Source organism: Xiphophorus couchianus, chromosome 2 (assembly GCF_001444195.1).
Source record: "Xiphophorus couchianus chromosome 2, X_couchianus-1.0, whole genome shotgun sequence".
Lineage (NCBI taxonomy): Eukaryota > Metazoa > Chordata > Actinopteri > Cyprinodontiformes > Poeciliidae > Xiphophorus > Xiphophorus couchianus.
The window spans coordinates 21,277,751-21,301,704 of NC_040229.1; the positions used below are offsets into that span (position 1 = coordinate 21,277,751).

The following is a 23,954-nucleotide window of genomic DNA, read 5'->3' on the forward strand; positions in this document are numbered from 1 at the left end:
GGAAATATTGATGCATTTGGTATTGAGTGGATGCAAGTAAAAAATCAATAAAAAAATCAATAAAAATCAAGGAGCCTCAAGGAGGATCAAGGAGGATTTAAGCTTAGGACAGACAACAGTTTGACGATGTGCTTCTTTTTTTTTAGAAGCACATGTGGTAAGGTTTGATCTACCCAGATAAATATACCAGGAGAATGTAATATTTGTAGGAATCATGTCTCATGTAGTCTTCCTGTGTGTCTTTGCTTGTGTAGGGGATGACCCCACTGATGTATGCTTGCGTTCGTGGAGACGAGGCCATGGTACAGATGCTGCTGGACGCAGGAGCTGACATTAACAGTGAGGTAAGTGCTTGAAAGCAGAAAAATACCCCAAATGATTCAGGTTTTACAAGTTAAAGTCAGCACTTAAAAAAAAAAGACTCACCTACGAATTAGAGATGTTTCAATCAGAATGTTTTTGTTCCGATCCAAGCCATTTACGATTTGGGACTGCTAATAAAGTCTTTGTAATACTTTTGCTTGAAAACTCACTGGATTCAAAGTGCAGTAAAATAACACTAAATGTCTTTAGTGTTACATTGTCTACATTAGTATTGTGATTGTGTCCCACTAACTCAGTCAGCAATGACGCTCCAGACTCTGCAGTATTGATGTTTCTCGACAGCAACAGATACGGCTGCCTCTCAGTAAATTTCAATATCATCAAAAATATGAATTGTGTTCAGTTAATTAATTTTATTGAAGATAATATTGAGTGGGGGCAGGAAGGGAGGAGGTATCCTTGAAAACCACCCAACTGCCCCCCAGAGAATAATGTTTAGTCTGATTATGGTTTTACTTTTTGATTTGATACGACTCATCGTTCATTTCACTTAGAACATGCTCCATGGTTTGACTTATTCAAGGACAGACAATATAATAAAAAAAACTTCTTTGGTTGGCTCACAAAGCTCGTGCTTCATAAAATTTAATGCCTGGTGTTTCAGCTGCTCTCTGCTCATCTCTCCCCCAGAGGGACACACAGTGCAGAGCAGGAGATATCACACCAACAGGCAGAGTGGCAGCAGCTGATAAAGTGAACACTTTGTAAAGGATGACAGAAATAAATTACTAGGAAAGCTCAGATTTATCCAATAAACAAAATCATAAGGGTGGCCAACAAGCATTGTCAGTCATGCACAGCAAAATAGTCAAGGATTTTTAAATACTACCCATGCAGATCATTCACCTGTTCTATTGGACCAATATAAAAATCACAAACAGAGACTCTGATACTGACGGCTTAGAAAGGCTTTGACTGGAAACCTGACATGATTTTCAAGTGCGAAATCCTTAGCTTAATGTGTTACATTTATTGATTTAGCCATGAAAATGTCAAGAAAAGACCTGTGAAGAATTGTATTCATTTCATAGCTGAAAAAGAATTATGTAATTTATACTTCTACTACTACTACTACTATTACTACCACTACTACTATTACTACTACTACTACTACTACTACTACTACTAATAATAATAATAATAATGATAATAATAATAATAATAATGTGGTGTTAAATTAGGAGAAAACTAAACATGCTGTCCCTCATCTCCTCATGTTCTTTCCCATTTGTCGTGTCTCATGAATCACTCAAACGGTCAATGAAACCCATTGTAAGCATTAAGAGTGGGGACTGAGACTGAGGCTGACTGTGGAGTCATATTTTTTTCTCTCTGTCAGGGTAGCAAAGGATAATCTGCATTTGTAAAAGAAATGTGTCAGAGTGATCAGAGGTTCTAGGTAACATCATTTGACTTGTTCATCCATTTAAAGCCTCTTGATTTTGATCTTTGCAGCATTTTTACATTCTATTTGCCAGACTTGCTTTGCAGCCAGTTGCATTTAATACAACTTATAGATTTCATCCATTTAAATTTTATTACTAACAGCAGATCAAAGCTAGTGTAATTTACTAGCAGTTTATTCAAATAGACTGAAATTTACTGTGAATTTCTAATAGACTTCTAAAAAGGACACCTACTAATGATTAGGCATCAGTGACACTGGGAAGACTAATAGCCAACCTGAATAGCACCATATCAATGCTTACATCCCCAATTGCTTGGAAAGGTACAAATAAGTACAAGCTATTAAACATAATCATAAAGCTGGTAATTAAAGACCGAAAATGCATTAAACTTCCTGCTGTGCCTGTCTTTTGAAGCTGACTGCCCCAGTTTGCTGTCCTACATGCCTCATAGGTTTTTGTGCTCTTGCCATCAGTTCCAATAGACACTGCTGGACAAACAGAGATGTGGGTAATACAGTAACATCAAAACAATGAAGCATTCTCACTGACTTGTGTAACTAGGACGACCACACAGCAATAACTGCTCACTTAATGAAATCTTATATGTATCAATCTTCTGAGGATGTGTAAAAGTTAATGATTGTTATGTCTGAGCATGATGCAGCTACAGCTTGAGAGTCAATTGATTGAACTTGTACAGTGTAATTGTACGGATAATTGCTTTGTGAACAGAGGAAAGAATGAATTGTTATCAGGAATAATATAATTTAGAGAAAGACAGTTGGTATTGTGTACTTACAGATTGCACTTTGGGAAGTCCCATTAATGTGCAGAATAGTTGCTGTGTCACTAGTTTAACCAAGGGTTAGTAAAACAGAGTTTGGAAAAACCTCCAGTGAGAAATTCAGGGAGGCTTTTTCTTCCCAAAACAATGGAACATGCAAATTTCCACAAATTTCCATCGTAATAATTTTCTCTCTTATTTTTTTGAAAACTCTTCAGTTACTCTCCCAATCAAACCTGGTTCTTTCTAGATTTCAAGGTATATCTATCTATCTATCTATCTATCTATCTATCTATCTATCTATCTATCTATCTATCTATCTATCTATCTATCTATCTATCTATCTATCTATCTATCTATCTATCTATCTATAGATCTACAGTATATCTGTATATAGATCTACATATATAAAGATAGATAGATATATAATCTGTATTACAAATAATAGAATTTTCACTGTAATAAATACATTTAGTATCCTCTTAACAAAATCTGACACTATTGATTGTCTCCACTAAAGATCCATATTCTTTGTGATAACAACCAGTTGCACCATTGTTTATTTATTTTGTACGGACATTACCTCACACAGATATTAAAAGATGGAAAAACAAACATTTCTCAGGAATATTACATAATGTTGTCAGCTTCTTAATCAGCAAATAATTTTGATAAAAATCCTACAGCATGACATTTCTCTTATTGTTTTGTTTACAGCAGCAGTAAGACATATTTAAAATGAAACAACTGTACCCCTTTTTTATTTAATTTGTGTTAAAGAAAATGTATTGTATTAGACCAATATATTATTATGTGAATATATTTTCTTACTGAAATGAGATACAGAATTAGACCGCCATCATATAAAAGCTTAACTACATTAAATGTTGTAGCCCAACACATCTTGTTACAGTTTTTTACAGTGCCAAAACATTGTGCCACAAAACTATGATTTGGTGGAATGTTTTATTGTCTTAGTTGTGTTTTTCAGGATTTTTAAGTGTGAGATTGACTTTTTTTTAAGATACTTTTTACCCATGTTCATCAGGGGTGCAGATAATGGTGGAAATCGCTGAAATTTCCATGCTTTCCTTTGGTCAGCCTTTCAAAAGAGATTAATTTAGAGACCTATCACCTAAACGAATAGCAGATCAGAGTGAAACCATTTGAACAAGGCCTAACGTCACAAATCAATCGATTGTGTTTATTAGAAAGTGAACATGAAGGGCACGATGTCCTCTACAGCCTCAGGGTTTCTACTTAATTGCTCATGTTTCTCCTGTAAAGCTTCCTGTCTCCCCTCTGTCCTCCCTGCCGCTGCTTGTTTTGTGTCCTGTTGTCCATGAAGTAGTTTTAATGGCTCGGTATCTCTCTCCCCATGCCTTCCCATCCCCATTCAACCCCTAACCCCTTCTGCCTGTCCATCCAACCCTCCTTGTGTCCCTTCCCCAGGTGCCAAACACAGTGCACAAGCACCCCTCAGTCTTTCCCGAAACACGGCAGGCGACGCCCCTCACTTTCGCTGTGTTACATGGACATGTGCCTGTGGTGCAGGTAGTGACACATTCATCTGTGACTCTTTCATCGTGGACCGTTTGTTGTGCTTCAGCATCTGATTGGTCATCACTGTCGTTTCTACCATCAAATCCTCTCAAAATGTTCAATATTCAAATATTCAAATACTGTCTGTGTAATTTAAAACTGAAAGCCTTTTCAAATTTAAAAAGGACATTTTCAGAGTCACTCGAATCCAGAACTTCCTGCTGCAAGTTTGAACTTTTACACAAATGGTTTCAGGCTGTATTTAGGAAATGGAAAGTGGAAACTCAGTAGCCTAATTAGTATTGAACCCGTTTAACTAATTTACTTTGCCCTAAGTAGACTGTCAGTTGGATTAAGTCATCATTAAATTGAAATGGAAATTATACCAGGCGTGTGTAATTTGGTGTTCGAGTGCATGAAATAAAGGAAACAATGAAATTTGAAGGGTTATTTCTTCGTAAAGTCCTGAAGTATACAATTAGATAGAAAAAAATGTAAGGTTCAGTTTTATAAGATGGTTATTTAAATGCCTTACATTTTCCACAAATACTTTTACATTTTCCTTATAAACTGAAACATTCAGAGCTATAGTTCCCAGATGTAGATACTGTATAAATTTATTTGTAAATGTCAATTTTTTTCAACCGGAGTAAAAAATGCCAGCCTGTGTTTCAGGAGCTGAAAAACCCCGTCTTTTTACATTGTAATACATTTTCGAGGCTTAGTTCATAAGAACACATACAGTTTAAGAGTGATTGATCTTCACTCATTCTGCAGCAACTCAGGAAGTTTAAAACAGCAGAAGAGCCTGATAATCACAGCATAAATACACTGTTCTGTAAAAGCCTCAGACAGCATAAGAAAGACCTGGAACTGGATTTTTTTAAAAATGGGACAGTAATAAGATATGTTGAGATTTCTGGGAAGATGGATGGAGCTAACAACAGGTAAACTATAGGAGGTAACCTGTTACAAAACGGCTAAATACTTGAGACTGGTATTCAACCAAACGGTGACCCTAAACATACAGTAAGAGCTAGAATGGGATTGTTTTTAACACTAAGCATACAGTGCATAGACAAGTCATAGTTCAGACCTAAATGTAATTTTGAATTTGTGGCAGGATTTGACATTTGATGCTGTCCATCCAATATTAATGGGCTTCAGCTACTCTGCAAACAAGAGTCAATAAATAGTTCACCGTCCGGATTTCTAAAGCTGGTAGAGACATACTGCAAAAAGACTTTCTGCTGTGATTGCAAGTGGTTCTGCATTGATTTAAGAAGGGTGAGAACAAGTGCACTCTTTTCAGATTTTTACATCAAATAAATAAATAAATAAAATTGAAACCTATTTGTCTGTCTCCTCCCACTCTTGAGCTACACACTACTTTGAGTTGGTTTGTGTCATAAACAATTTTATAAAATACATTTAAAGTGTAAAAAAGTCAAACTCTGGAAAAGTAAGTGTCTGATTCCTGCCACCCAATCAATTGTTTGTTTTTTTGTGTTTTACTATCATTTTCCTGTGTGTGCGTGTGTCCGCCTGCAGCTACTGCTGGATGCCAAAGCTAACGTGGAGGGATCCCTGCAGGACGGGATGGAGAACTACACAGAGACCCCGCTGCAGCTGGCAGCCGCTGCAGGTACAAGCACACAGGCTCTTTCTCAAACCCATCTCCAGATGCACGGCCTCCTGCTGATAACAGTAGGAGGCCGACTATATGCAGCCCAACACAACACCTGACTGTCAGTGTGGTCACTGGCAGAGCTCCCTCGATAGAGGATAATGTGATCTAGAGGCAGGAAGAAAAATAATGACTTTCTTTTTCTCTTTCTTGTAAAATGTTGTGTGAGCTGTAACTCAATTGGTGGTTGTTCATGTGCAGGTAACTTTGAGCTGGTGAGCTTGCTGCTGGAGCGCGGTGCCGACCCCATGGTGGGAACCATGTACCGTAATGGGATTTCTACTGCGCCACAGGGAGACATGAACTCCTACAGCCTGGCTGCAGCTCACGGGCACAGGTAGCCGGCACGTATCCATGTTCAGTCAGCAGACAGCAATACACTGGCTTTGCTCAGTTCATACTTTATTCAGAAGGCAGTCTGGATTATGCGCAGAATAAAGATAGCACATTCCAATAAGTCAAACCACTTCTTTCGTGATATGATTTGCATTTTTTATAGATGAATTTGCATTGATTTAGTTGTCATTCATCTTCTAAGAGTTTTATTTTGGTGATCAGTGACTGTAATGCACTTTTAAAAGCAGCTATTATCTTCTTGCATTGTTTGTAATATAAACAGAGCAGGTGAAAAAAATCCTCCCTCACGCAGTAAATCAAGTCTTGAGAGTGTGTGTCGACCAGTCAAATATAATTTCAGTTTTTGTGTTGTTTTTTTTTTTCTTTTGCTTGCAGAAATGTGTTTCGTAGGTTGTTGTCTCACACGGAAAAAGGAAAAGGTGATGTCTTGTCCTTGGAAGAGATTCTGGCTGAAGGTTCAGAGCTAGAAAGCAGAAGTTCATCTCAGGTTGACCTCAACCGAAGTGGAAAGGCCAAACTTAAAGCTCTAAAAGAAGCCATGTACCACAGTGCCGAGCATGGGCACGTCGACATCACCATAGATATTCGGAGCCTTGGTAGGTTTCTGTTCATACATTTTTTTTTTTTTTTGTGCAGTATGCAACATATACAGCATCTTTGTGCAGAAACTTTCATGGCTTATGTTTTTCTGAACTGGTTCTCAGGCGTCCCATGGACGTTACACACTTGGGTCGAGTCTCTGCGTACATGTTTCCAGCAGCACCGCCGACCTCTGATCCAGGGTCTTTTGAAAGAGTTCAGTTGCATTGAGGAAGAGGAGTACACAGAGGAGCTCATCACACATGGCCTGCCTCTGATGTTTCAGATCCTCAGGGCCAGCAAGGTACTTCAAAAGTTGTTGATTTCTGGAACACTTTAGGTTTCAGAGTTATCCAGTGGCAATTATTTTTTTCTCCATATGGTATTGTTTTTATTTGAGTATGTCAGCTCTGTTATCTGAATTTTGAGATGTATCTTCTCTCATGTAAGTTTATATTAATTCACTTCTCAAAGCTTAGTTGTGTCTGGCCTGTCAAATATCAAAATGATTTTCTGAAAATGCTGCACAGTGGTGCAGTTAGGAGCACTTTTGCCTTGTGGCAAGAAGATCTTGGGTTAATATTCCAACCTGGGGTCTTTCTCCAATTAATAGTCCCAAAGAATTACTGTTATGTTAATTGGAGACACTCCAAATTGTCTTTCGGTATGAGCGTGTGCATGGATATTTGTCTCTATGTTGCCCTGTGCTGGACTGTCCAGGGTTCATCTCGCCTATCACTCAATGAAAGGTGGTGGCGACATCGTCCTTTGGGGACGCTCTTCTTAAGCAGGGAAAGTAAAGATGTTTGGAGGTGGTGGGAAGAAGAAGAGCGCGAAATAAAAAGTAGTCCTGTAAGATAAAAGTTAAAGGCTGCATGTGCGTTGAGACCTTTAAAAGTTAAACATTAATTTGAATTAGACTATTTTACACACAGTAGCAGGTGAACGTTTCAGCATCAAGATAGGCAAAGCTGCTGAAGACAAACTCTAAAATACTTGCAACTGTAATCAGTGTGGAGTTGTGAGCATGGAAGCTAAGTGCAAATGCCCGATACATTTCACATGTGTGCGTTGCATCCTTGTGTTCATATGAAACACAATCTATTGTAAATTATATTTTCTGGTTGTAATATGGAAAAATGTGTAAAAGTTCAAGGGCTCTCAATACTTCAAAACGCTCTGTCCTTTTGTTTGTCTGAGCTTGTGGTTGTTGGAGTATTTGCCTGTTAATAAATGGTTGTTCCTGTCTTCAATGAGAATGAGCAGACTGTCTATGCATGTGGGTTCTGTAGAGCAGCTGACCGTTCCACGCAAACAACCACATTAAAAACACAAATCCTAATGCCTAAGTGGAAATTTGTGTAGGACTGAAAAAGGCTGGGCGTTTTTTCCAGTGCTCTTCTTTCTCAAGCGCTTGCATTTACCCGAGGTGTCACTTTGTTTTTCATTACAGTAATGTGGGTGTTAGGAATAGATCTGATATTCATCTCATTCTTTCCAAAGAAATGATGTAACTGTGACCATGAGGCTTAATGAACAGTATGCTCGATTATAGAGAGAATGTCATATAAGTTAAAGTCGCCTCACTATGCGGTGGGCTAACCTCTTTTGTAAATCTGCTTATGTGTCGCCAGAATGAAGTGATTAGCCAGCAGCTGTCTGCAATCTTCACTCAGTGCTATGGTCCTTATCCCATCCCCAAACTGTCAGAGATCAAGAGGAAACAGACATCACGACTGGGTAAACATCTCTATTTAGCAGTTTTATTATTTAAAGAGGGCTTTTTATGCAACATTGTATATTTTCACATTTTTGTATTTTTCCTTTTGGGTCTTTAGTGCTTCAAGAAATAGTCCAAGCTCTACAAATCACACCCAGCTACTTTATGGCAATAACTAAATGTTTTGTTGGTATCTGGAAAATGAGCCGTTTCAAAAGCCTCCTGACTTTTAAGTCACAATCGGTCAGCACTGCCCCTCCCTAGCGACCCCAGCAGAGCTTGAGCACATTTGGTCAGCTGGTTTAACTGCTGTATGCACTGTACAATGGCTGCAACTGTAAATCACATAACACCACCTAGTGCTCTTGACTAGAATAGAAATATTGATTTAAATTTTCTTTGACAGGTATCTGCTTAATTTTCCTTTTTCTCAAACTGATAATAAAAAGAAACTTTTATGTTATGTGTTCTTCAGATCCTCACTTCCTGAACAATAAGGAGATGTCTGATGTGACCTTTTTGGTTGAGGGGAAGCCCTTTTATGCCCACAAAGTTCTGCTCTTCACAGCATCCAACAGGTATTATTAGTCTTTTCAGTTTTGCTATTTTCAGATCAGATCTTGCAAAGACGAAGAACTCTGTGTGGTTCAGCCTTGCGTTAAAGAAAAAATGCAAGTTTGTTTTGCTATTTTGTGAACCAAAGCCATTGCTGCATGTACGAAGCTCATATTTTGGGGCAGCATTTTGAAGCTCTAATTTTTCTGTGTTTTTACTTTTTTTTTCAAGATTTAAAACTCTTCTAGCAAACAGACCTTGTGGTGAAAATACTTGCATTGAAATCAGCAACGTCAAATATCATATCTTCCAGGTATGTAAACACTAACCTTAAGGTGTTCCTACGTGAAGGTCTGGTGAAAGGCTTTCTATGCAATGTGTAGTAACAAAACCTCTGCAGCGACAATTTTACGTTAAGATAAATTTATGCATCCATTCACACTAAGATTTAGACGGAAAATAAACCCCTGTTCAAATAATCTCAGATTTATACCTACGAAGTCAATATCCCTGGTATTTATTCTATTTATATACTTACACTTTGTGTTTGTTCTGAATGTTACTGTGTGTCTGGCAGCTGGTAATGCAGTATCTTTACTTTGGAGGAACAGACGCTCTGCACATCAGGAGCACAGATATTATGGAGGTTAGATAAACAATAAATCTTCGACTGCTACCCTGTAATGCACTATGAGAAATTCCACTTCCTTAGCTACTAAACTTTTAAAGCGAAAATCAATTTAGGTAGCATTAATCAGTTTGAATGTCATTGGCTTCTTCCCAGCTCTTGTCTGCAGCCAAGTTCTTCCAGCTGGAAGCTCTACAGAGGCACTGTGAGATTATCTGCTCCAAGAACATTAACACTGAAACCTGTGTTGAGCTCTACAATCACACAAAGGTAAATGAAAAACCAACAAAAAAAAGTTATTTAAAAATATGCAATTTAAAACACACTATTTCAAGAATTTTAATGTTCGGAGGAATATTTCTGTCTAATTTAAGCAGTATTATGATTAAAATTAGGTACTCTCTTCTCATTTCAGTTTCTTGATGCTCCAGACTTGGCGTCCTACATAGAAGGCTTCTTCCTGAAAAACATGGCCATGCTGATTGAGCTGGAGCCGTTCAAACAACTGCTTTATGACACTCCTCCTGAAAACCCTGGCAGCGACATCCTGCAGGCCTTGGAGAAAACCCTAGCCATCCGCATCCAGTCCATCCACTTGTCTTCCTCCAAAGGATCGATTGTCTGAACTCGTGTATAGGGGATTATTATTATTATTTTTTATTTAAGAGAAACATTTTTCATTAAAGGAAGCATTCTTTATTTTTAGCCTAAAATGTAATGCTCACCCTCAAAACCCGAAACAGAACAAGACATCTTCCTGTGCTCACACTGAATATATTTTGCACAAATGTTGTTTCCTCCTGCTTCCATGCTTTTCCTCAAGGTCAAATTTTCTCTCTGCACGGTTTAAACCTGCATGCTCAAGTCTTTCCTCTTTGCTACTGAATTGACTTGAGGCACAAAGCAGGGACTCTATGAAGTGGTCCAGCGCTATCTAACAAATGAAGTGCATTGCATAGTAAAAAACATTTGCACCTCAAAGATGATAGTTACACATTCTTTCCATTTCCTGGAAATGTTAATAGGTGGAGTTTACACAAGCGGAGAGGAAAGCTTTGAGTACAGACAGAGAGAAACTTTGAACGTGAGCACGGGGAAGCAAAATGGAGGAGGGACCACTGGATATGACTGCAGAAATATAGTATGGCTGAGCGAAGCATATTTGCAAGTAAGCACTAGTTTGTGAGTTTGAGAGAAGAATTTTGGGTGCAAGCATTACATCAGACTGATCATAAGGAATTTTACTCTTACATTCAAAATACATACTCTTATTTTGGAAGAATTTCTTTTCAAGACCTCCTGATATTTTTTTTTACCCAAAAGCAGGAATTATTGATAACAAAATGATCACAGACACAAAATAAAGTATCTCTGTGAGGGATCATTTCCTGTTAAAAAGGAAATATGGAAATCACAGACCTTTTGTGTTGTGATCTTTCTTCTTCATTAGTTGCTAACATGCTTCTTGTTATCTTAGCACAGATGGTAAAAAAAATATGTTTGAATTGTTGATATATGTCTACTAACACCACTGTCATATTAAGTAGTAAACCTCCACTTGCCAATAGCAAATCAAACACACTTATGAATACATGGTTCAATAAGCAATTTCTACATAATGTGATAAGCCATCAGAATATGAGGAAGATTCACTGCCTCATTTTGTGATTGTTTGCTGAATTATTACAACCTGTACAAAGAGGATCATTTGTATATTTGTGAGTCAGATCTGTGCAGATTACTCTGTAAAGCCAAACAAATCTAGCAAAAGACAACAACCAATGAAAAGACTGAAGAAACGGAACTTATGAAAGAGGAATTTTATTTCCTCAACAGCTTTGTAAATTTTGTTGATAAAACAGAGATATTGATAATGTAAGTTAATGTATATAGTAACAGATTTTCTTTTCTCATGTGTCTTTACTGTTCCATATTGCTGTAAAAAAGAAATTTGTTCATTTATAAAGATTAATGTTTAAGTGTTGCATGTTGGAACATAAGGAGCTGCTTTCACATTTGGGAATTGTCTTTTGTCATTAGCGTGGGTCACTATTAATGTGTCGCAGTGAAAAAAAAATGTCTTTGTTTTGTTCTGAGAGGCTGCAGGGATGTTTATTTGAACATTATGCTACAGGCCTTTTTTTTTTCTTCCTTCCGGAGAATTTGCTTTTAACTTTATCTGGTGTGGGCCCTTATCTTTAATTCTGTTTGAAGAGCAGTTTTGAGGGCAGCCCTGTTGTTTTTTTGTTCTCTGCAGCAAAAGGTCAGATCTCAGCTGGCAGTAGGTTTAATGTGAGATCCAGCAGTGCTCATGGCAGTAGGGTCCAAATAGCCTGAAATCTGTGACAAAAATAAAGATATAAAACACTTCATTAACAGCATTCTCATTTTTGGGGACCCTAAAGGAACAGAATATCATTGAAACCTTGTAAACAATGTTAGCCCAGAGACTTTAACTTTAACCATTCATTCATTTGAGTTTAAAGAGAGCTAATCAACTTGAAAATTAATTTGCTAATAGAGCTTTCTGTTATATAGTAGTGATAAATAAAATCGGTATCAATCAAAAGTTCAGTCTACAATTCTGAGTTTTAAGGAATTAAAATTTCAGAGCTAGATTTGGCTCCATCGCCTTCTTACCTGAACCAGAATATAAAAGAGACCAAAGCCTTTTTTGTTGGGTGTTGATGGCAAAATTATTGGCTCTCCTGGATGGTGACTTAATTTGGAAGTTGGACATAAAAAAAAGTTAGCATTGTTGCTACCAAAGGCTAGTCAAGGTATATTACTGGTTTCGGGATTCTGTTTCTATGTGTGTGAGTCGCAAAACTGAGCTGCCTTTGTAACCCAAAAGTAAATCACTTCAGACTTTCCACACCAATTAATGTAGTTGTGATTAAGTTTAGGTGAAGGAAATGGTGAAAATAACTATTCAACTGTCCTGTACACATGGTGCATCAATTAATTTCTTTTCCGTTTTGAAAGCAGCATATCTGCTTGAGACTGTGAAAAGTGAACCCATTAGATACCAACTTCAACATTTGCCAGTGTGGCAGTATTGTCAACCACCGTCTGAAATGCTGGATTTATTTCCCTCTATGATTTTGAACTCACTTGTTTACGCTTTTCACTGATTGCATTAGTATCCGAATGCTGAATTGTTTCCGTCAGCCAGTTTCACAGATCCCATCCAATGTTTCTGGAGACTGTTGCAAAGTGCATGTCTCCCTTTGAGTGTGTGCGGTGTTTGTAATTGAGGGACAGTTGTTAAGGCGTCACCATGGTTGCAGCTGGTTGAGAACAATATGAAGCTGGGAATGCTGTGCTGCACTAAAGAGTGACTGGAATCCTGGGGTGCAACATCCAGGGACATGTCCGCATGTAGACACCATTAACATTCACTCAAAGAGTGTCCTCATTGGCAGGTTTTTATTCCTAAATTTCATTTTTATGAAGAAGAAAAAGGATCCATCATTGGATTAGCTCCGCCAGACAGGAGAGCATGTGATGCAGCCGTGGAAATGTCTCTGCTGCCGCTTTTGTAAAGCGCTGCTGGGCATCTTAATTTACCGAGCTGTGAACTGTGAGTGAAGCACTTAAGTAACACCAGGGGAAGTTGAGACTGAAATTAATGCAAGAGGACAACTACAAACTGTCCCCAAAGAGATTTATTTGAAACTCTTATTTTGCTGATGTGAAAACATTCTGAATTGTTTGGTTCTGAAGGCCCCATTGTTCAATTTTCTAAGTGGGCTGCCGTGCACATATTTGAGTGTGTATTTGTGTGCAGGAGCAAAGAGGAGGAGGGATAAAACAGGGGTGTCTGCCCTACTAACTCTGCCCCCAGCGCGAGCCCCTTCATCCTCCCCCTTGTTGTCATGCACAAGCGCTCTCCCTTTGGCACAAAGTAGGCTGGCAACACAACAGCCATGTGTTTTAGCTCCGCGCTTTGAAGGGCACCAAAAACTTTTTAGAACTGGTTCTGAGAAGCATTGTAGTGACAGAGGAAAAAAAGAAAGAGAGAGAGAGAGAGAGAACAGAGAAACAGGGAGTGAACTTAAAGAAGGAGTAAATGTGTGTGGGAGGAAGATGAGGCAGGAAAGGCCACAGAGATAAATAAGCCGCGTTTTATGTGATGTTTTGATAGGAGATACTTCTGCTGGACGAATTCACAACAGGTAAGCATAAAGAGAGAAATATTTTGTCATCCTTGTACATAAAAGTAGGGCTGTTGTTTGTCTAGTTTTCAATAATTTATAGTGTACTGAAAGTTAGTGTATTTAACATTTTATGTACTTTTTTTCTGAAACTCAATGCTGGAATGCTTCAAGTAAAACTACATTTGACAGCGAAAAAGTTTAGAGTTACTGACATAAGGATATACACTTCTTTTCAAAGGTAATTATATCCCTTGAACTTGTCCATGTTTTGATATTTTACAATTGTTAACCTGAATGTATCTTATTATGTCACAGACTTATGCAAAGTATTAAATTTCTATAAAGTGGAAGCTTAAGAATACATAGAAAACAGTGGTTACTCTGTATCCAGTCTTTTCCAGTCTAATATCCCTAAATTAAGTAATTTAGACTAATTGCCTCATCCAGCTATTATGTAAAGGCCTCAGTGCTTTGTTACAGGAAATTTGTGAACAAGCAGCATCATGAAGGCCAAGGAACAAAACAAATAGTTCAGGAAAGAAGTTTGGAGAAACTTAAAACAACATTAACACAAGCTTTGAATATCCAACAATCCCTGTCTAAAAATGAATAGACAAGGCACAATTGCAAACTTTCTTACACATACCTAAACTAACAGGCCAGACAAGAAAACAACAAGAGATTAAATCATAGAAACATTAAAAAGTGACTCTGGAGGAACTGCGGAGGTCCAGAGTTCAGATAATGCAATCTGTTTACAGAACAACTACAAATCTTGCTTCATTTAAAATGTAATGTTTTAGAAAACTAACACAGAACATCATCCTGAAGATACCAGTTCAACTTTAAAACAAAGTGGAGGCAAAATAATGCCATGGTGATGCTTTTAACTAGGACAGGAAAGCTGGTTTGAAATTATGGGAATATATGTGGGACTAAATATAAGTTCATACAGGATGTTGTGAAGGGGGATGCATCAGGACAATGACCCCAAACATACATCTAATGCCTCAATGCATTTCTATGCATTAGAACAGCCCAGTCAAAGTCCAGACAAAAGTCCAATTAAGAATCTCTCTCGGGTTTTTAACATCTTCAAATCTAACTAAGCTTGAGCTATTTTCCAATAAAGACTCAGCAAAAAGGATTGGCTATCTAAATTTACTCCACACTTTTCAGATTCATAGTTGTTGAAGCTCTTGAAAAGCATTTTCCCTTTTACCTCAAAGCTGTGCACTTCAGTGGTGGAAACATGGACAAGTATATAAACGTTGAAGAGATGCAATGACTTTTGCAAGACACTGTGAGTTGCAGTTGCTTTGTTTTTCATTGTTTTCTGCTCTCTCCCTAAAGTTGGTCCACAGTTCTTTCAAAAGATGCAGCGTGAAGACCTGTCTGGTAGAGAAGAGTTCACCTACAGCCGCACGTCCACACTGGAGAGGAGCAATGGGACATTGGGGCGGAGGGGCGACAGGAGTCTGGAGAGAAGGCCAGACCGGGGGGAGAGGGAGAGACCAGAGCGTGACAGCTATACAGTGGACGTGAGGGCCAGTGACCTGCAGCTGGCCCAGCCGGAGCCTCTAAAGCATCCCTGCTTCAGCTACAGGGCCTGGCTCTACAGTGTCCTCATAGGGGTGAGAGGAGATGTGGTCAGGAAAGGAGGAAAAGAGGAGCACAATGAAGAGTTTACCAGTCCAGTCCAAATCACAACAACTTATAAAGTTGGGACTGAGTTATTCCCTTCAGGAATGAACATCCCAGTTTATGAGTTTTGAGTGAAATTTGGCAACAAAATTCTTGTTTTGTGCTTCTACTTTACAAGTGAGGAAATGTGGTCAATAATAAACTAAGTAAGTTTTTGTCTTGCCCAGGATCTCAGTTCAGGGCTGTTTTAATCTCTCCAAGTTAGCTTTATGTTTTAAAAATTTTTAAGGAATCTTTCATCTGAAACTAAATTTGAAGTGCTGGTCAGAAGAACACACTCATCATCACCATAAATGTCGCTTTACATTAGGGCTTCTATTGATACATTTTAACAGCATTTTTCTCAAAGTGAAATGAAAATAAAACAGATTCATCCTAGATGAGTTTCAGAACCAAGAATTAATACAAACATTTGAATTTATTGTAGATTTTCTCCAATCCCTCATATTTTGGAGCTTGAACAATAATCCATTAAAGAACCCTCAGCATTTTGCAGATGGACCGTACATTTTGCCTCTTACATTAAGCTTTTGGAGAGTCTGCAATTCAACTTTACTGAAAAGTTGATAGGAAATCAGTCAATTTAAACAAACTTTACTACTGCTGCCTAAGAATCTGGTATGTACTGTGTCAGCATGATACCTGAAGCTTGTCGATGCTCGGAAAAGTCTGTAATCCAGCAAGCTGCAACTTGCTAAGGGAATTTTAACATCATATTTTAACTCTTAGCCAAACATCATAGCTGTATGCATATTTTTGAGACTGTACATTTAATTTAGACTCTGTCTGGATTTGGGAAAATTCACCTTAAATGTAAATGTACACGTGCAATTCTTATTTTTGTATTTTATCCATGTTCATTAAAGTTATTTGCTTCAGTAGCATTCATTATTTGAAATAACTTTCATTAGGGTAGAGAGAACCCATCTTCAAGGTGCTATAATTTCACAATGAAGATCCAAATGAATCCTTCAAAACCCAAATCAATCACATTTCTATCATATTGCTATGTTGTTTGGTACAATATTGATCTGTATATATACTGTATATATATATGCCCCTCTATGTGTATGTGTTTATAAATCTTCAGGGGAGTCTGCTCATCACATCTGGTTTCTCCCTGTACCTGGGAAATGTCTTTCCTGTTGCCATGGACTACTTGCGCTGTGCTGCAGGCTCAGTGAGTGGCCATCGTTGACTCTGTCACCTTTACTGAGTTTATTAACATTAACGTTTGAATAAGGCGTTTTTATGGTAAAATGCCTTATTTTCATTTTAGAAATTATCTTCACAGATATAATTTGCTTAATCCTCACAGGGTATCCCTGCAGCAATAGCAAGCTTTGCTATTGCCAAGAAACAACGTGTTGCAGTGAGTAAAGGCTGAATGCACAAGAGCTATGTCTTTTCATTTAAAAAGATATAGCTTAGATTTAAAAAAGAAAAATTGCAACAATAATAATTTTTTATTGCGGATGCAGGTGTCAGACTTCCAGGTCGTCTACGTGTCGACATTTGCCGTGACGACCACCTGTCTTGTCTGGTTTGGCTGTAAACTGGTCTTGAATCCTTCTGCTGTCAATGTAACTCCATCCTCAGTGTTGTTGGTTCTAAAGAACATTTTTTTCTTCTTTGCCAGCATTTGTATTTCCTTCCCTTTTCACACTCCTCTTATTGTTTTAAGATAAACTTTAACCTGATCTTGATGATCGTGCTGGAGGTGTTGATGGCCACCACCGTCATACTGTCGGCCCGCTCTGCAGACGACTGCTGCTGCCACAGAAAGGTGTTACTGATTGCTTTTGTTCTTTTCCTACTTAGCCCTCTTCTTCGTTGCCTCCATCCTAACCCCTCTCAATCTGTCTCTGCACCTTAAAGTCCTATGACAGACCTGTGGTAGTAAAACCTGCGGTGTTCCCTACTCGACTCCTTAAAGCATATTCTGTGAGTATGGTTTTCACTTTTGTTGCAAATGACATTGCATTTTGTTTACTAGCTGTTGTTTAATTGCTACAAATGGTTATCACAGGTTATTGAAGTCATTGTGGGAATCTCTGCCGTGTTCGGAGGGATTATCGCCCTCAACATGGATGCTCTGCTTCCTGGTCCATACTTGTCTGTCACATTTTTCTGGATCCTTGTAGCTGTAGGTTTTGTAGCCCTTTTGCACTGATACAAATTAAAGCTTAGAATTTCATTTAAAAGAAAGCCAGATGTGAATTAATGCTTGCTTCTTGTCCTTTGCAGTGTTTTCCAAGTGCAATTGCCAGTCATGTTGTGTCAGAATATCCCAACAAATGTCTGGTGTGTACAAGACTATTTTTTGCTCTTGCACAATTACAAAAATAAGTTTATTATTAAAAAGAGGAAGGAAACAATAAGGGAAACTGACTTTTATCATTCTTAATTCAGTTAATTTAAGTTAAATCTGGTCATCTCAATTAACAAGATAAACTGATTAATTGTTTTCCTGATATTTAATTCAAATCAGTCCAATTTCAGTCCAACTTACATACATGGTCAAATTCAGTTGATCCCATTGAACTTTGAGCCCAGTTGTGGTTCATCCTGTAATTAATACTATTTTGTAAATAGTTACAAAACTATTTACTTGTCTGGCAGAATCAAGCTTATCATTTTTGTCATTAAATTAATAACTTCATTTCAGCAAATGGGACAGTTTTATTGAAAACTGAAGAAACCATAGCAGGTGAACAAAGGTTTCCAGAATAAAGAAAGGATTTGATCAGTTAAACTATTTTTTATATTCTGACATTAATTTAAATTCCAAAAGTTTCAGTTTTCACAATTCTGTACTATTTTCTTCAGTCTATCATCATGTTGAAAGTAATGATGGGTTTATAGTTCTGGTCTGCCTCCTCTTATTTCCTGTACTTTTCACTTCTTTGTCGTATTTCCTGTGTTTTTGCTCTCTGTGTGTCATCTCAGGTGGAGGTGCTGATTGCCATCAGCAGCGTGACGTCTCCCCTCCTCTTTTCAGCCTCGGGTTTTCTTTCTAGCAGTGTGATCAGTTTTATTGATATTTTTCTGCACGACGTGCCTACAGCCAAGGTGAACTTAACTAAGAAATGTGCAGAGCTAGAACGCATCAGTCCTGAACTCACGCTGACTGTGAAACAAATTAGCAAAGGTTTGAAAACAGCTTGAGAAACTTTATAAAATAATCTGTTTTTTTTGTTTTTTTTATGCGTGCGTGTGTCTGCGTGTGTGTGTGTCTCCCAGCAATCCTATGACATCCTGCTGTTGATTCTGATGGTGCTGCTGCTGGTGCAGGCAGTACTTACTTCAGCCACTGTGGTGCACTGTGCAACATACAAGAGTCTGCTCCGCATGGGGGCTCCAGAGTGTGAGGACAGCTTACAGACTGCAACTCATTACCATGAGGTATGAGAGGCTGTGGACACAAAAGGTCAAAGGTCACATCCAGTTTTATTTCTGTTTCTTTTTAAATTGTCCTCCTGACACCATAAAAGTTAACTGACAGTCTACTGTACATTAAGTCAACGTGATTAATGAAGAGGTTATTTTTCACTTTATTCTTTTAATCTCTGTGCTTCTCCTTTGTGTTATGATGCATCAGCAGCAAACCCCCAATGGGACGCTGCAGGATTACGACAAAGACAGAGCCTGGAAGGCAGTTTTGGTCCAAATGGCCCAGTGAGAAATCTTGTCTTGTCTACAGAGGTTTGCCTTGCAGAAGGAAAAATCAGAGAAGGGAACGATGAAGAAAACCCCATAAGGATGAGAAAAACTAAAGAAATGACCCAGGAAAGTGGAGCTGAAAATAAAGAACGAAAGACTAATAAGAAAGTTTTTAAGAGCTTTGTTGTTGCTTTTCTTCTTTTTCATTTGCATAAAAATGTTGTGGCCATTTTTTCTGTTTTAGGGATATTTTTTTGTACCATTAATTAATTGTAACTATTTTTAGAAAGTATTTTATCAGAAAACATAATTTTAAAAATCTTTATTGTTAAGAATGTATAATAATCAGCTGAGGTAAATGGTTCTGTGGCTTGATTCCACATATAGCTCATCATTAGACGTTTGAAATTACACTTTGATGCATACAAAAAAAATTTTTTTCCTCAGTTGAAAGAATGATTTCAAAAGTTCTTCTGTAATGTGATATATATATTTATAATGATGTTTACTGATTTCAGTATTTAGAATAATGACTCATAATATATCTTAGCAGATTTTGTTCTTTGTCCTTGTGGTTTGAGATGTTGCAACGTTTTTATTACAAAGTAGCTGATCTGTTATTGCGGACACAAAGATGTGATGCAAAGAGAAAGGGCTGAAATGTTTTTTTCAAATAAAACTTGTTTGGAAATTATGAGGTAATTTGGTGCTACTTTAATCATTCTGTTATGACTAAATGTCTGCAAATGCCTTCTGTTGTTTAAACTGTCAAAAAAAACAACAACAAGAAAACCATTTTTTTTCTGGCTGTCTTTATTTGAGCTGAATTTTTTCTGCCAAGAATATGATTTTGTTTAATGACAGACTAATAAGAAAGAGATTATTTGTATTATCTCTTTGAAACCAAAACATTACACACACTTAAGATTAATTTGTCTTTAGTCTATTTAGGGAAGCTCAGATATCATGTATTTTTAAGCATCTGATTAACCTGCACAGAAATACACACCTGTGGATGTATTTTAATGTAACACTTCAAACACACTGCTTCCCTGAGTGACATCATGAAAAAAATCTAAAGAAATCATCTAAGATATGAGGAAAAGAGTTATTGAGAAACAATTGCTACTGAACTTCATCCTCTGTAATTGCTAAAACTACAGGCAGACTACAATTTTGAAACAGCATAGAAAAGTTGCATTGTTGTTCACAACTTCTCCTTTTGTACACTGACTGGCCCAGTAGAAATTCCAGAGGAATCCAAGGAAACGGGAGAAAGCCTGGAATGGGCAGCGAAGCGAGATTTGAATCAAGCACAATTTCGCAGGAAGGCAATGGCCAGGCTAGTATTGTACCAACAAGGGCTTAAAGTCTGCCAGGTAAGGCAGAATCCATTACTCTTAGAAACATAAACTGTCAGTTTGAAGTTTATTGCAGTTTAATATTAAGGCCTTAATCTTTGGAGACATTTTTTTGTGGACTGATGAAACTAGAGGACAATGTTTGGCTATAATGATCATTTTTACATTTTTGAAGGAAAAAAGAGTGAGAGCACCATTTCATCTGTGAAGTGTGGCAGTGGCTGCATCGTGTCGTGTTGTGTGAGTGTTTTGCTGCAGGAAGGACTGGTGCACTTGTCAAAATAGATGACATCATAAGGAAGCAAATGGTGGAGTAATACTGAAGCAATATCTCAAGGCCTAGGCCATTGTTTGTCAGGACATTATTCTTTTCACAGAGCCAACTCTGGTCTAAAAAGTGCTTGACCTCTTACAGATTTCTTCTGTTTTTTTGTGTGTGTTTGTTTTGTTTTGTTTTTCTTTTTGGGTCAAACTTAAAAATATCAAATCGTCAAAAAAAATTATTTTGGATAAAGACAACTTGAGTAAATACAAAGAGCATTGAGGACGAGCCCTTCTTTCAGTCAGCCTCTTCTTTTCACAGTGAGAGTTTTTTGTTGTTGTTGTTGCAATTTATTTTGTGTGGTTTTGAAAGCCGAGCTCGGCTTCCACCATTACGGGTAACCTCAGTTTCTTAATGACATTACAGTCTGCCTGAAAAAACCTGTGCTATCTTCTTACAGTCTTTCCGGCCTTGATAATGGACATCAAGTTGCTTTTACTTTCAGAGCTCTAGGAGGAGGTCTGGAGGCGTCTGTGACTGCTGTTTGTCAGGATAAGGTTTGAAGAGTGACATTTGCATCTTCTGCCCTTTCCAGTGACAAGCTCAATAAGCTTTAACACTTCAAAAATATTGTGTTGTATATTTTCTTTTCATGGTTTTAATATACAAATATAAATATATACATATAACACAAAACAACATCTTACTGAAATGTTATATATGAGAAAAAAATTGAAATCAGCTTATTTCTCATTTCAAGATCTAAATTAGCATTCATGAAGAGGCCCAAACATTTACACTGCAAACTGAAATAGATTTTTTAGGTTGTGAAATTTTGCTAAAAAGCATTGTGTTTGATTTTATATATTTGTGTTTTTTGCTGATAGGGAACTACATCTTGCAGCTTGCTTGTTGTAGGCAACATAAGTATCAGGAAGGAGGAGGGATGAAACAGAGGGAAGGAGTCTATATTTGGAAGCAGTGCGTGGTAAGGAGCGGGTTCCCTTGCTGGCAGAAACTGGCTTGGAGGGGCTGGCAGATTCAGTCTGATGGGTGAGCCCTACTTTGACACACAGACAGTGAGACAGGAGCAAAATGATCCCAGCAGCGAGCCAAAAATCTTTCTGAGACGGAAAAAAAAAGTAAGAAAGCACCATTAGACATATCCACTGCTCATGTGTCCAGTGCAATATTTGATTTGATTTATGAGTGAGACCTATAAGGGTTGATGGGAATTAATGAAGGCATTTATTTACCATTTCATGACATCTATGAGTTTTTAAAACAACAATTAGGTGCAAAGTTTTGAATTAAAGCAGATCTCCATGCACCACCACTGACATTTCAACTCATTGTGGGGCGACGGTGCGTTGCCAGTTCAAACCCCCGCTTTGTCCGTATCAGTCATTGAGTCCCCGGGCAAGACACTTCACCCTGTTTGCCTGCTGCTGCTGCTGGTCAGAGGGCCTAGTGATGCCAACTGAGTGGCAGCCTTCCTTCTGCCACACTGCCTGTGGGCACTTGTAGCTGCTATGTAGCTTACTACCATGTGTGTGTGAATTCTTGAATGACTGAATATAGTGTAAGGTGCTTTGGAGTCCTCTGAACTGGATAAAGTGTTATATAAGTCCAGGTCATTTACCATTTTACTATTAACTGTCCTGTAGAAAGTTGCAGAGAAATTTCAGAGTTTTAGTTTGAAGCCATGATTCCATCTGGTATCTATGCACTTTTTATGTTTTTATTGTGAATTGCAAGCGCTCAATAAAACTGTCTGGCTTCATATATTTGAAATCAGATTAAACTCAAGTGGGTTCCAAAAACTTAATGTTAGTCTGCTTTATTATTTCAGCGAGTTTTAATGTGCGTTTGGATTGTCATCCTGCTGGAACACCAAGAAGTTCAGTTTTTAATCAGCAGACCCATCCTGTCAGCCTCAAATGGAGGACAATCAGTGAGTGTGTTCACAAACACACAAGAAACCACCTAAATATGAACTTTATGTGAACCAAAACATGCTGAACATCAGCATTTCCATTCACACTGAGAGGAGTCTATCATCATTATACAGAAAGAATACCAACCTAGAAGAAATCCTGCGCTCAGCATCCTCAAGCTTGACTAAAATTTACAACATGCAACACATGTTCCATGTTCTGGTGTCAAATTTTAGACTCATCCATAAAAAGAATGTCACTCTACAAGTCAGCCTTTGTATGGAAAACGTAACTTTGCTCTTTGTGTTATTTTCAAGAGAGCAAAACGTTTCTTCACCTACCACGTAAGTATTTTTTTCTGACAGTGCAGGCGTGTACTTTTATATTAACTGCGGCAAAAACCTGCTATCAATCCTGTGATGAGATTTTAGGGTTTTCAGAGATTTAATTTACTATTTGTTGACTGCTCAGATGGAACCTGCTTAGAAAGCCAGACTGGGGCACAGTGGCTTTGAATATTAGTCACTTGTTCTGGACAGGAATGGCTGATTTCAAACTCGTATAAGACGTCTTTAAATCTCTTAGAAAAGTCATTAGCTGCTACAATCTTCTTTCTGAAGGATTCCGACAGCTATTTTAAAGTACCATTGTGTTCACTCTCACTTCAACACACCCTAAATATCTACACGTGAAGCTCCTTCAAAATGCAGCATAACGACTTTCTCATCTATGCCCTGTAGGAGAAATACTGTTGTTTGATTTTAGCTATTTTAATTGGGAATGAATGTGGAGATGTCCCAACGTGCTTCACCAGAAACTGCACATTTTATTTTATTTCCAGAAAATATATTAAATAAACCCAATATGTTCAGGATTATGACAGTAAATATTAAACGTATGTTCAAAGATGTTAGAAAACCACACAAGATGACTAGTGAATATCTACAGTAAAACCCTAAGATAACTTTAAACTTAGTTAAGATAGTTTTAGAAATCCTTGAACTTGTTGTATCATCAGGAAAAGCACAGGTAATTTTGTTATTTTCACATTTTTTGAAGAATGCATATCAGCTGTACGTAGCGGCAGAATTTATTTTTGTTTGTTCTTAAAACAAACAAATGGACTTTTAATGGATTAAAAGTCCATTAAAATCGACAACTTTGCATTATCTGGTAAATAATGACACTTTTAATGCAAAGTTGTTCCCAAACTTGCCTTAAA

At 37.7% G+C, this 23,954-nt stretch overlaps 2 protein-coding genes across 6 annotated transcripts in view; both read left to right on the top strand.

The window, feature by feature from the left end:
* btbd11b (BTB (POZ) domain containing 11b) overlaps window positions 1–12,017 on the top strand; it is an 82,240-nt gene extending 70,223 nt beyond the window's left edge. The window contains exons 6-17 of one of the 2 annotated variants that reach the window (XM_028035931.1): window positions 255–344; window positions 4,030–4,131; window positions 5,671–5,764; window positions 6,008–6,143; window positions 6,539–6,759; window positions 6,868–7,046; window positions 8,377–8,482; window positions 8,938–9,040; window positions 9,249–9,330; window positions 9,595–9,663; window positions 9,802–9,915; window positions 10,061–12,017. In XM_028035931.1, the coding sequence (XP_027891732.1) occupies window positions 255–344; window positions 4,030–4,131; window positions 5,671–5,764; window positions 6,008–6,143; window positions 6,539–6,759; window positions 6,868–7,046; window positions 8,377–8,482; window positions 8,938–9,040; window positions 9,249–9,330; window positions 9,595–9,663; window positions 9,802–9,915; window positions 10,061–10,270 (1,506 nt within the window). In that variant the 3' untranslated portion in view covers window positions 10,271–12,017. The remainder of the gene's footprint in view (window positions 1–254; window positions 345–4,029; window positions 4,132–5,670; window positions 5,765–6,007; window positions 6,144–6,538; window positions 6,760–6,867; window positions 7,047–8,376; window positions 8,483–8,937; window positions 9,041–9,248; window positions 9,331–9,594; window positions 9,664–9,801; window positions 9,916–10,060) is intronic. The other variant, XM_028035936.1, reaches the window with a different exon arrangement.
* Window positions 12,018–13,542: 1,525 nt separating this feature from the next.
* Window positions 13,543–19,869, top strand: mlc1 (modulator of VRAC current 1). Of its 4 annotated transcripts, XM_028002767.1 has the most exons (13): window positions 13,544–13,823; window positions 13,977–14,043; window positions 15,159–15,439; window positions 16,600–16,689; window positions 16,828–16,881; window positions 16,991–17,092; window positions 17,194–17,295; window positions 17,388–17,453; window positions 17,539–17,655; window positions 17,757–17,813; window positions 18,459–18,581; window positions 18,753–18,914; window positions 19,111–19,869. In XM_028002767.1, exons 3-13 carry the CDS (start codon window positions 15,182–15,184, stop codon window positions 19,189–19,191), a joined length of 1,212 nt encoding a protein of 403 aa, XP_027858568.1. In that variant the 5' UTR covers window positions 13,544–13,823; window positions 13,977–14,043; window positions 15,159–15,181; the 3' UTR covers window positions 19,192–19,869. The 4 variants fall into 4 exon arrangements, with proteins under 4 accessions (XP_027858582.1, XP_027858568.1, XP_027858561.1 ...); XM_028002760.1 differs by lacking the exon at window positions 13,977–14,043 and having other exon boundaries at window positions 13,545–13,823; XM_028002773.1 differs by lacking the exon at window positions 13,977–14,043 and having other exon boundaries at window positions 13,546–13,823; window positions 19,114–19,869.
* The last annotated feature ends 4,085 nt before the right edge of the window (window positions 19,870–23,954 follow it).

Bases quoted from the DNA above. Each gene is read 5' to 3' on its own strand.
- mlc1 (XM_028002767.1), top strand. From the start codon at position 15,182: ATGCAGCGTGAAGACCTGTCTGGTAGAGAAGAGTTCACCTACAGCCGC. The intron at 15,440-16,599 runs GTGAGAGGAGAT...ATAAATCTTCAG, and splicing joins TCTACAGTGTCCTCATAGGG to GGGAGTCTGCTCATCACATC. The intron at 18,582-18,752 runs GTGAACTTAACT...TGTGTCTCCCAG, and splicing joins ACGACGTGCCTACAGCCAAG to CAATCCTATGACATCCTGCT.